This window comes from Podarcis raffonei, chromosome Z (assembly GCF_027172205.1).
Source record: "Podarcis raffonei isolate rPodRaf1 chromosome Z, rPodRaf1.pri, whole genome shotgun sequence".
NCBI classification, from domain to species: domain Eukaryota; kingdom Metazoa; phylum Chordata; class Lepidosauria; order Squamata; family Lacertidae; genus Podarcis; species Podarcis raffonei.
This window is the reverse complement of record NC_070621.1, coordinates 15351043-15363953: the sequence shown is the minus strand read 5'-3', so window position 1 is coordinate 15363953 and position 12911 is coordinate 15351043. Positions and strand designations below refer to the sequence as shown.

Sequence of the window (12911 nt, the reverse complement as noted above, 5' to 3'; positions counted from 1 at the left end):
GAGGAATGTCTGAGAATTGCATCAGAAACAGAAATGGGAGTGAAAATTCCTACAATTTGCACATTCATACAAGGTCAGGAACAGAAATCAGGCAAGTGAGTATGAGTGGTATTGGCTATTTGTTTTTAGTCTGCAAATGATAGGTAGACAATCATGCTGCTTACTGTATTGTTTTTGACGTTTCCTTTCCATTGAAATACATGGAAGTTCATTATGTAACTCGTTAAGTTACAACCACAGCGTGTATTGGGGACAAATAACATCAGTTAAAGTGGAGGCTAAAGTGCAGCAGAACAAAAACAGCACTGGTTGGTGCAAAGTCAAGATAGGATGGTAAATGCTGTCTCCTTACATCGCTATGTACATATGCATGATAGCCAATTCACGCTCCTCATCATTGTACATGCCTAATTACATCTCTAGATAAAAAGGCCCTCAGTGGAGATACACCATACATTTAAAGTACACCCTCCCTAATCAAGAATCCCAGGAAGTGTAGTTTACCTCCCATGGAGCTACAATTCCCAACACTCTTAGCAAACTACAGTTCCCAGAAGTGGGGGGTGCTTAAGTGTAAAGCATGTTTGCAGCCTTTATTTTGCAAAACATCATTAACAATGCCTAATTCAAGTCTGGTCAGATTTTATTTTTCATGGGTCATTGAACTGCCCAGATCAAAAATCAAGAGCAAAAGTTATCTGAAAGCTAACATCCCTCCATTTTGATGGGTCCAAACACAGGCAGTACAGCGGCATTAGGAAAAAGCTCTGCAACTCATTGCCTTGGTTGTATATATATTAAAAAACAAACAACCTTTTCCTCAATCCTCCTATCACTACAGCAACATATATATAACCCATCAAGATTAGTACCCTGAGACTCCCACTCATCTGATTTCCTCTGATCTGCTTATTACTCAACAACTAAATGTTTCACAAAGCCATTTCCCAGAGAAATATTTATGGCTCCCCAATGTTTATTGAACCCTCCATCATGATCAAGGTTTTATGAGCACTCTGTACACAACTCTGAATTAAAAAACATAATTCTTGCTCCATCAAACCTCAGCTTGATGTGGCATTTCTCTCCCTTTATACGAGTCAGCTTCAGAACCCCTTACAGGAGAATTTGTTCGCAGACAAGGAATATTTCTCAGCCAGAGATGGTGGCTGTGAGGCGCTCTGGTTGCATAAACACAATGTGATACAGGGAGAGCCAAGCCTGGAATTGATTTTCTTGGAGGATAAGGCTATTGATGGCTGTGCTCTGCCTCCACAGCTGGAGGCAGGAATGCTTCTGAAAACCAGCTACCCAAAACTCCAGGAGGGGAAAAAGCTCTTCTGCTCAGGTGCTGCTTGAGGGTTTCCCACAGGCGTCTGGTTGGACACTGTGAGAATAGGATACTGTTTGACAGTCTATTGGTCTGATCCAGAAGGACTCTTCTTATCTTATGTTTTTTCTGCTTCTGGTACAGAGGTTAATGCAGCCTTCATCAACACGGAGCCCTCCAGATGTTTTGGACTAGAACTCTCATCAGCCCCAGCTAAATGGTTGGCTACAGCCCAACTATTATTATTATAGCCTTATAACTGGAATATAAAAGTTGGGTTCTGGTAGTTGGTCACCCCTCCTCCTCCCTGCTATGTCCTCCAAGGGGCAACACTGAGACTAAGGAGAAGGAGGAAGCTGCTGGGCAGTGCCACCCCCTGGGCTGGTTTAAGAAGGCAAGCAAGTGGGGTCCAACTGAGTGCAGACTGAGGTTAGTGGGGCAGTGCCCCCCACCACTCCAATGTGCAAGCCTCCACTGCTGGAGCTGGACTGCAAAATAATGTTGTTGGTGGTGTGTGTGTAGTGTAGTGTAGTGTAGTGTAGTGTAGTGTAGTGTAGTGTAGTGTGTGTGTCTTCCTATATGCATAAAAGTGTAAGGCTGTTGTCATTATGCGGTTTGCATAGCCATGAACAACAGGCAGGCAGGTGAGGAAACAGCATGGGTGGCAGGTGGTCCAAGCAAGCTGTTTAACCAAAGAATGAAGAAGATTCAGAGAGAGGCTTGGCAAACCCCTCTTTTAACTGTCCCCCCATTAAACTTTCTGAAATGCCTCCCCCACCCTTTGAAAGGGGTTGGGACAAATTGTGAGGGAGTAGGGAAAGTGTAAAGGGAGGGGGTTGGTAAGGTGTAAAGGGAGGAGGGGTTGGGAAGGGGTGGAGGAAGGGAGTGGAAAAAAGGTCAGAAGGTAAGTGGGGTGAACAGAGGTGGCAGCTCCATGGGGAGGGGAGAGAAGTGGGGGAGAGGGAGAGAACGTGTGGGTAAAACGTTCCTCTTTCCTGGCTCATTCTTAGGGATTTCAGAGATCCCTGTATCCAAGTCCTATTGCTCTTGCAACATCTGTGATGACTATATTGCTTGTGGCACAGTGTCTTGCTCTCCCCCCTCCCCCCCCCCTCTATCTGACCCCCACTATAGATCTCAACGGTTGTTTTACCTTGTCAATGTTTTGTCTATATTTGCTTTAACCCAGATGCCCCCGCTTTGCTGGCAGCTGTGGGACTTGGTCCCCTCTCTCCTATCAACAATAATTAGGCCTTGTAAGACTAATGGAAGAAATCGTGTCTAATTACCTTGCTGAAGACCCAATTATACTATTAACATTCACAGGCTAGAAGCTAATGATGAGGAGAGCCTTTCATTTGCATAGCATTAAGTTAATTGAGCTGGAAGCTATAGGGCAAAGAGTAGTGGGGGGGGCAGGGAGTGATGCTGGCAAGGTAGAATTACAGAATGGATAAGGATGTCCAGACCAGGACAATTAATCTGACAGTTTTATTAATTAACGGCTATCTGACTACCTAGAAGGAATAGCATTTGGCAGCCTTTGTGTGTGTGGGCGGGGGGGACAGCTCACCTCCTTCTTCCTACCCAATGTTAAGAGCCTGCCCTACTGCTGATTATGTATTATGGTGCAATTTGTGCATAGTAACAGCGCTGTCTCTTTGAAAAAGGCTAGTCTGCAAACTTTGAAGCATACAGGGAACAGCCATGGAGGTAGAAGCTCCCAGGTTCACTCCTCAAGCATCTCCTATTCAGAATCATGAGAACTGAAGTCTTATTTTATTTTCAGATTAAAGATTAAAGACTCAAAGATATAGCACATGTTCTGAATGCAGAAGGTCTCAGCTTCAATCCCCAACTGACCTGCTGTCAGCAAGTGTATTGAGTTTGACAGCGCAAGGGCCTAACTCTGCATAAGACAGCTTCCTATGTTCCTAATTTTACAACACTTGCATACAGCCAGAGAAAGGATACCCAGTTCACAACTCGAGTAGCTGCCTTATCCAGGCAAAGTCCCATCTGTTCTAAAAGAACTTCCCCGAGTTAAGGTTCCCACTTAGCCAACAGAATCTGGCTTTCTGCTTTTATTCCCAAAGTTCCTGGGAGCTGGCCAGGTTCAAAGGTAATTTACATTTTTGAGGTAGCTGCTTCAAAAGTTAATTGCCCCACAGCTCTCAAAAAGCAGATAGCAAACCTAGTAACAGACTTCCTTAAACTAAGTTTTAACCCTTCAAGAAGCAAGAACGACCTTTCCACATTTACTCAGAATAATAATATTCATCAGTTCCCCTCCCCGCCCTCCAGCACAAGCACAAACAGTGGAAATAAATAGTCAAATGTCAACAGCTTAGAAATAACAGGACAGCTTTATTTCCCTCTCATATATTTCTTTTTCCTCTCTCATTTACAATGTGCCGCTGCCCTACAATGTGCGAAAAAGACCCTGACCTTCCCAGTCTGAGTCTTAAACCCCCAAAGGATGCTGTTAATTTAAAATATGAAATTATTATCACATTATATTGTTTCTCTCAATCTAAGGTGCCAGGGAATAATATATTTAATATTTCTTTACCCAATTTCCAACGCTTTCCAGGTTTCAATTTCCACATCCTGCAAGGCCGGTACAAGTGTTGTACAAGTGGGGCATTAGGCCTCTGCCTCAATGGGCAGCTGGCCCTCACCACCCAATCTGGCTGATCATTTTGGCTGGCAGCCCAGAGCACATAAGAAGAGACTGCTAGATCAGGTCAATTGGTCCTTCTAGTTTAGCATCCTGTTCTCACAGCAGCCAACCAGATGCCTATGGGAAACCCACAAGCAGGATTGGAGCACAAGAGCACTCTCCCCTCCTGTGGATCCCAACAACAGGTACTCAGAAGCAATGCTGCCTCAAACTGCAGCAGCAGAGCAGAGCCATCATGGCTAATAGTCCTTGATAGCCCTTCTCTCCTCCTCCTCCTCCTCCTCCTCCTCCTCCTCCATGAACTTGTCTAATCCTATTTTAAAGCAATCTAGGTTGTTGGCCATCACTGCCTCCTGCAGCAGGGAGTTCCACAGTTTGCACTGCATGAATAAGTCCTTCCTTTTATCTGCCCTGAACATTCAACTTCACTGGATATCCACAAGTTCTAGTGTTACGAGGGAAAGAAAAACTGTTATCCACCTACTTTCACCAGGCCATGCTGGTTATAAAATTCTATTGTGTCACCTCTTACATTTTATCTAAACTAAAAACTCCTAAACACTGCAACTTTCACAGGGGTTCACTTGATCCTCTCGATCATTTTCGTTGTCCTTTTCTGAACTGCAATATTGGATAATGCTCTGACCTTCAGAAGCAGCTTTCTTGGGGCTCAAGGGGCTGCAATGGGAAGCCCCCTGCCCCCCCCCATAAACACTCAGTGCCTGTCCAGGAGGAACACTACAAATAGTCCTTAGCCTTTCACATTATCGCTAAAGATGAAAACAGAGTTGTAAATTGCAAGGCAACCACAGGGTCCACGTCCCAGTCACTGAATTGTCCTGGGCTTGCTTGATGATTACTGTAGCAGTGGCAGCAGGAACACCTGTTGGAGCAAGGAGAGGACTCTTCTACCTCCTGCCAGAACCTCCCTATGCTGTTACTGACTTGGGGGGCAGAAAACATCAGCTCTCAGGCATGATGAGCAAAAAGAGCCAACAACTGAGAATTATCCTGGCAGCCAGTTTTGGAGGGTATCTAGTCTCCCACTGTCACTCCAGCAAGACCAGCAGAAGATCTGGGGAGATGATTTGATCCACTGTGCCCTCCCCCCCCCCTCAAGAAAACCACCATTTCCCCTGAGAGTTTGAAAATCTGGGCATCTTTTGACTTCTGGGGAGAAGGAATGGCAGATGACTGTCTCTCTGCTAGTTCTCTGCCGACAGAAGATAATTATGTGGTGGTTGATGACAGTCAGACAGATGGTCTGACTGTTATAAACCACTCTAGAGATAAGAGTGATCCAGGTAGATAGAACCTCAAACGCTTTGATCAAGGTCATTTTTTGGAGTCTGCACCTGGGAGCTTGGATGGGGGCTAGAATGAGCTGGCAAGCTGAGGAGTCGACATCATGCCCAAATGCCACGTAACAAGCCTTTGTGGGTATGAAGACCCACATCCTCTCTTTCTTAAATAAAAGAAAAACTGTAAAGTGGAGAGATTTCTTTGATATTGGTGAAAAATTACAATCAGGAAACATTTCTTCTTGTTTCGTTTCTTTATTTTTCAGTAGTAGACAAGAGAGGGAGCCCTTTCTGTGGCTATTCTCATATTGTGGGATTCTCTCCCAAAAGAGGTCAGTCAGACTGGCTGCCTCTTTGCTTTCCTTCTGCTGGCAGGCAAAGATCTACCGTATTTTTCCTTCTATAACACGCAGATTTTTTCTCCTAAAAAGGAAGGGGAAATGTCTGTGCGTGTTATTGAGCAAATGTGTGGTCCCTGGAGCCAAATGGCGCGAGGGGAGGCAAAAAAAATCAGGCAAAAATCAAATCGCTCCTCTCGGAGAAGGGAAATCTGAAAAGAGGAAGCGGCTGCTTTCCTGCATTCTGCCTCAGGGTCTTACTGCCCACCCGCCTCTGTTTCCTTGCTGTGTTTGCTCAAACGGAACAAACAGCAGGGAAAGCCCCTCCCCTCCAGGCAACCAGAGGGGAAAGCAGAGTGTCGTCTCTGTGCTCCGGTGCTGCTGAAAACATGCAGGAGGGAGAGAGAGAGAGAGAGAGAGAGAGCGCGAGCGCTGGCTGGCTTGGGTGGGTAGGTGAGGGAAAACTTTTGCCTTCCTTTCCTCCCTCCCGTTATACCCCTCTCCTGCATTCTTAGCCAGCTGCTTCTCTGCACACCCCTCTCCTGCTCCTTGTCCCTTCTGTGTTTTTCCTTCCCTCCCCACTTAAAATGTGGTTAAAAAGCATGGATCCACATGGATCCTCAGGATCTTTGCATTGGGTCACCCCAAATTCACCATCAGATCACATAGCATGTCCATGGCTACAGCCTGCCCCCCAAAAATCACGCACCCACTGTTGCCTGGGGCTGCAATGGTGCAAAAATGTGGTTAAAAAGCATGGATCCACATGGATCCTCAGGATCTTTGCATTGGGTCACCCCAAATTCACCATCAGATCACATAGCATGTCCATGGCTACAGCCTGCCCCCCAAAAATCACGCACCCACTGTTGCCTGGGGCTGCAATGGTGCAAAAACGTGGTTACAAAACATGGATCCACATGGATCCTCAGGATCTTTGCATTGGGTCAGCCCAAATTCACCATCAGAGCACATAGCATGTCCATGGCTACAGCCTGCCCCCCCAAAATCACACACCCACTGTTGCCTGGGGCTGCAATGGTGCAAAAACGTGGTTACAAAGCATGGATCCACAGGGATTCTCAGGATTTTTGCATTGGGTCACCCCAAATTCACCATCAGATCACATGTCTGTGGCCACAGCATGAAGCACAAAAATGATACATCCACTGTTTCATTCAGAATGTTTTTTCCCTTGTTTTCCTCCTCTAAAAACGATGTGCGTGTTATGGTCAGGTGCGTGTTATAGAGTGAAAAATACGGTACCTGTTGAGACCAGCCTTTGGAAACTAAGGTGCAGGTGATGCTGATCACTGGGCTACGGTCGGGGCAAAGTGGATTTGAATGGCTGGCTCTAAATGTATTCGCATGTATTTTAACTATTGTTATTAACTACGGTAGTTTCTTTTTATTACTTTGTATTTTATAAGGTTGTTTTTTAAATATTGGATGCAGCCTTGAATCCCATCTGGAGAGAAAGGCAGGATAAATAATAATAATAATAATAATAATAATAATAATAATAATGGAAGATTATGGAATGCCTTCCCTAATGAGGTGTGCATGTGTCCATTATTAGTAACTTTTCAGGAAGAATGTGAAAACATTCCCATTTAGCTAGGGATTGAGTGGCTGAAGAATACTGGTCCTGGAAACCATGAGGTCATAGGATGGAAGAATGTTTTTAACTGAAATTGCTTTTACAATGTTTTTTTAAAAACCTCTAACTGCTTTTAGATGCTTTTGATTGCAACTGTTTTTAGAATGTTTAAATCTGTTTTATAATTTATTTCATTTTCATCTTTAAAAATTGTATCTCCATTAACTGCCCTGCAATCCTTGAGGAGGAAGGTCAGGTTACAAACTCAGTAAATTATAAAATTAATGATTTCTCATCTTCTTTTCTTCATTGATCTTTGTGTGGTGCCATTTTGCAAAGCAAGCGTACAGCATGGGATAAGAGCCCAGTGTTTTAAATTTATTCAAGTGTTGATTAATCCAGCCATCAAAAATAATCTCTCTCACTCTCTTTCTCTTTCTCTTTCACATACACACGAGCACTTTTGACTCTGGACTCCAAAAACTTCCCTCATTAACTTGTTGGGATCTTAATTAAGTCACGTACCTTCATCTCTCCACTTTTTTTTTTTTATTATTTCGATTGGCCACGGAAAGCAGCAGGTAAATGTTAAGAGGAGGAAAGAACGGAAGATTTGAAGTTAGGTGATCTTTAACCAAAATCTTTCTTCCAACTGAAACGGGAGCATCCGCAGAATACATATTCAGCTATAAGTATTCCTGCCCACGTCTGGCAAACTCACGGATAATGGCACCATGTGAAGGTCACTGGGGTTCTATTAGCTCAATTAATAGAGGAGTAAGATAGGGCTAATACCTAGCTCTTCAAACGGCTAAAGAATAGAGCTGGTAGTAATAGAGTTATTAACCTCTCTCAGCCATTGAATTTTGCTGCTGGTTCAAACTCCATCTCCTAGTTCAGGCCTCCATTAATAGGCTGTTTATTATCCCTAATCCAACCTGAAAATCAGATGCTGGAAGATGAAGGCCTAAATAATGACCAAAAGAAAAAATGTAGGGAGAATCATCCAAATTCCCACTCTTCCCTCACCACTTAAAATTTGTTCTTAAAATTTAAAACACTCATCCTATATCTGGTTTTGGGAAAGTGGAACATATTACCAACAAAGCAGAAATCCTGGGGGTTAGGGGAGTGATCCAATTAGAGAGACCCACCAGAGCCTTTTAATATTGGCTCAATCTGTGAAATATTAAGAGAGAAGTATAGAGAAATTACATTTTATTGGAATTGGGCCTGGAGCCTTTTGCCAGCCCATTTGGGCACTTGCTGAGTGCCTCCAAGAGCTTGGAAGGGTCCCTCACTGGCTGCACTGCCATTCTCCACTGGCCCCTCTCATGCTTTTTAGTGGCAGTGCCACTTTTCTATATGAGCCAAACTCATCTCCTATCCAAGCATAGGTGCCATCAGCCCCCTCAATATTTGTAGCAGGGGACGAAGCCCCCGCAATGTTGAGGGGATGGACGAGGCCTCCTTCCAACGATGTGCGCCTCATCCTGACAATGCGTGTGCCGCGTGGCATGCCCTGCCGCCATCACCCCCTACCTACGAATGTGGCTCAGACTGCCCCAAACTGATGCCACCACCTGCCCACCCAGCACCTCCCCTCTGCTGGCTCTCTGCCACCATCACAGCAACCAGACCAAGGTCTCCACTGCCACTTCGAAGCGTCCACTGAAGCCAGCTCCAGCTGCAGACATACTTCCAAAAACCAGGTCACACTTCCAGAAGTATATCTGCAGCTGCACACATTACCTGGCCAGAGTACTGAACTTTGGAAATTTTGAGAAGTGTGAATCCTGAAGGATAGCTCTGTATCGGTTCAAGTTTCATTTCGGGAAGTAAGAATTTTGTAAGACCGCCTCTAAATGCAAATTGAATCATATTCCTCCTCCAGTACCATTCAGTGGAATAGTACTTCCTTATAGGGATGCTCCATTTTGTTATTATGCTTGATAGACTGATCCTCTAGGTGTCTATATAATCGTTGTTATAAACCCTTGGGGCAGGTGGCCATCACCAGGTATTACAGTGAATTCCATAATTTAAAAATTACATTGCTGTGTGAAGAAGTACTTCCCTGATTGTCTGTCAGTACAGCCAACTCCTGTTTTGCGCATGTTCAAAAACGGGTGACAATATATGCGCGAGCTGTTATCGGACCAGAAGGAGGATGTGACAAGGGCATAACAGGGCATAACGGGGGCAAGGGAGGGCTTATGCATGCTCCACCGAGGTGCACAATGACCTGGAATGTAACTCCCGTGCAAAATGTGGGTTGCCTGCATGTCCTTTGTGAGCCTGCCGCTGTTCATCTTGCTTTGGGGGCCAACACTGATTTAAACAAAATTTAATACCTTCTCTGTTGGCAGTGTGAAATACATTATTTCCTTCTTTGCTTTAAGGGCAGATCTCTGGGTGCTGTTCTTGAGGTTGCAAGAGATCTCTCTTTTTTATTATTACATATTAAGGAACTTTATAGTCCAATTTGCTCCTTGTAGTTTGGGGGGTGGGGGTGTTCCTCCCCACCCTCTCAAATAACTTGATTTTTCATTCTTCCCTGCCATCAATTACTGAGTTTCTTTCCTCTACTCTTCCATAAGACGGGAGAGCCAAGAGACTGATACTGCTCAAAGGTATATAATTCAGTATTATTTGCACCAGGTTTATGAGATGGAAGTCAGATAAAACATCGTAGTTGAACACTAAACCATTTATTACTTCTAAGAAACAGACTCACAAGTTTATGTCCCGACAATAATTCTGCCTTTTGATCAACCAGAGAGGTCTACTCGGAGTTCCCAGCACAGAGTAACGGACCTTTCCGCCAATAACTTTGTTTACTGATGTGACAGGGTTTTAATAATAAAACTTGATATATATGTAAATTTATTTTAATCTAATTTCATCAACCTGAGCCCACCTAAAAATGAGGAGGCAGAAGGGGAGATGCAATTGGTTCAGGCTGTGATTTATACCTTTCCACTTCCATTCCCAGATTGATTTCCAAGCACTAATTCTAGCTAGGTTTCCTGCAGCCCCTCCCCCGCTGAAATCACACTCCATTGCAGACAGTGTGTTTTATAACCTGTGCCAGAAGCAACTGATTTACAGCCCAGCTTCCACCAGGCCGCTAGCTGTGCTTCCACCGATTGTTTCTCTCTCGCCCAGTGCTTGTCAACAGCTTTGCGTGTGTATGTGGAAGGCATCAGTCTCAGAATCAAATCAGTTTCTCCGTCCCCTAATAAAACACATACACCCCTCCCATCATACTCAGTTAGGAATTTCCACGCTCATGCAGGAGTGTAGTGGCAAATTCAGAAGTGCAGGGACCTTTTGTCGGAGTCGTAGCCACACCCCTTTCTAAGATTATACAACCTTCTGAGATGATGCAATAATCTTATAACTGCACAACAATAATTGCAGATGCATTGCAACAACAAATGCAGGTTTCCATGTGCTGCTTTTCAGCCAGATCTGCTATTTTCTGCGAACGTACATAGCCAAATGATTTGGTGTGCTCAGATTATTTTCTTTCAGAGTGGCTTAAGATCTGTTTCCCTTGAAGTTCTAGTCTATATAACAGAACTTGCACTCCATTCTCTGGAAACTTAAGCGCTTTGTATTTTCAGTACTCTTAAATGCTCAGTTTTGGAGTTTAAAGTGGCTAAAAGGATCCCCTTTCATGCTGATGGGGTGGCTCTAGGATACTAGAAGCAGGGATCATGCTCTGGAAATAGTAACAGGCCTTTGAAATCCCTGCCCCCACTGACCCCACAGCATTACACCACTGCATTCACATCAATAATCCCTACCTGTGGCAAAAGGTGCCCCCTACAACTAGAGGCACATCCAGACTGCTGTAATTTAAGGGTCTAGATGTCCCATTTCTGCACATGCAAGGCTTATTCTCCTGAGGCTTCACAGGTCTATACACGAATGACAGCTTGGAGAATGGCCTGGGTGCCTTTTTCAGTCTACATTCCTTCATGGGCAAGCTCCCAGGGGCCACATGCCAGTGGTTGGTGGGGCCACAGGTGAAAGCAGACAGATCAACAGTTGCCGCTCATACATCCTGTACCATGGTTGACATTCCAGCCAATTAGAATCTAGAGGTTTCCACCCCACCAGCACCACCCCACATCTCCATTCTCCACACAGGTAAGTGAGAGCCATGGTCACAGTTCAGAGACAGAGCAATGCTGGGGAGGAGCATGGCCTGTGGAGGGCCATGGCTTATGGAGGGTTGTCATGGGCAGGGAAGAAGTGTGGGGATAACAGAGGGTATGCACATAGAGATTTGGGGGCAGGGCAGAAGGGAAGATTCAGGACAAGAAGTAGTGATGGTCAACAACCTAGGTGTATTTAGAAGAGGATTGGACCATGGAGGAGACGGCTAATGATGGCTACGCTCTGCCTCCACTGTCAGAGGCATTATGTCTCTGAATACCAGCTGCTGGAAACCACAGGACAGGTTGCATGTGTGCTCAGGTCCTGCTTACAGGTTCCCTAAAGGCATCTGGTTGGCCACTGTAAGAAACAGGATGGTGGACTAGATGGGTCACTGGCCTGAACCAGCAGACTCTTATGTTCTTATGGGAGCACAAATACCCACCACTGCCTCAGGGCAGGCTGTGAAGGAAAGATCACTGCTCTGCCTCTGAGTTACTCACACACAGAAGGTCCCTGAAGAAAAGTTTCTTTGTTACCTGTTTGGATTAATATTTGCACGCTGCATCAGCTTTGCCTGGTCCTCATCCCGAGGGAATCCATGGAGCACCCAGCCTCGGATGTGGCAGTCCAGCCTGTTCAAACGCTCTGACAGCATCTTTACAACAATGTTGTCTGCAACTGGATGGAAAGATTTGGGGAGAATATGCTGGAAATTGACATCATGGAAATGAAAGCACAGGAGAGTTAATTAAGGGTCCTAGCTAAGCACCTTATGTTGATAAAAGAGAAGGTGAATTAGGTGGGATCCTTCCCCGGACCGATGAAAGCAAAGAAGAGACCAATGTTCTAACTAAAGCCCTTGCTTTGGAGTTACTAGAATTTGCTTGAGCCTTACCTGGCTAGATATCAGAGGAAGTAATGAATTTATACACAAGCTACCGTATTTTTCGCACGATTGGACGCACCGGACCATAGGGCGCACCTAGTTTTTTTGGGGGGAAATAAAGGAAAAAATTTTCCCTTTATTTCCCCCCCCAAAAGCAGGTCAGGGAAACCGAACCAGGTCGAGGAACAGCGGCATAGTGGTGCTGCGCCTCCCTGCTGTCCCCCGAGCTTGTGGGGTTGGCTGATGTCTGCCTGGCGCGCAGGGTGCTCTGCTTCAGGGCGCCCCACCCGCCGGGCGGCAGGCTGCTATCCGCAGCTTGGGGAGCCTTGCGGGGAACTCCTGCAGGGCTCCCCACGCTGCGGATGTCTGCCCGGCGTGAGGGGCGCTCTGATTCAGGGCGCCCCGCCCGCCGGGCGGCAGGCTGCTATCCGCAGCTTGGGGAGCCTTGCGGGGAACTCCTGCAGGGCTCCCCACGCTGCGGATGTCTGCCAGGCGCGAGGGGCGCTCTGATTCAGGGCGCCCCGCCCGCCCGCCGGGCGGCAGGCTGCTATCCGCAGCTTGGGGAGCCTTGCGGGGAACTCCTGCAGGGCTCCCCACGCTGCG

General features: G+C 45.8%; 1 protein-coding gene across 7 annotated transcripts in view; it reads right to left on the bottom strand.

Moving 5' to 3' along the window:
- Positions 1–12911, bottom strand: part of AK8 (adenylate kinase 8) — a 98895-nt gene that overhangs the window by 17046 nt on the left and 68938 nt on the right. For all 7 annotated transcript variants that reach the window (XR_008328469.1, XM_053373652.1, XM_053373654.1 and 4 more), the window contains one exon: positions 11959–12100. Coding sequence is in view for 6 of the 7 variants with exons in the window: in XM_053373652.1 (XP_053229627.1) it covers positions 11959–12100 (142 nt within the window). In the remaining variant the exon portion in view is untranslated. The remainder of the gene's footprint in view (positions 1–11958; positions 12101–12911) is intronic.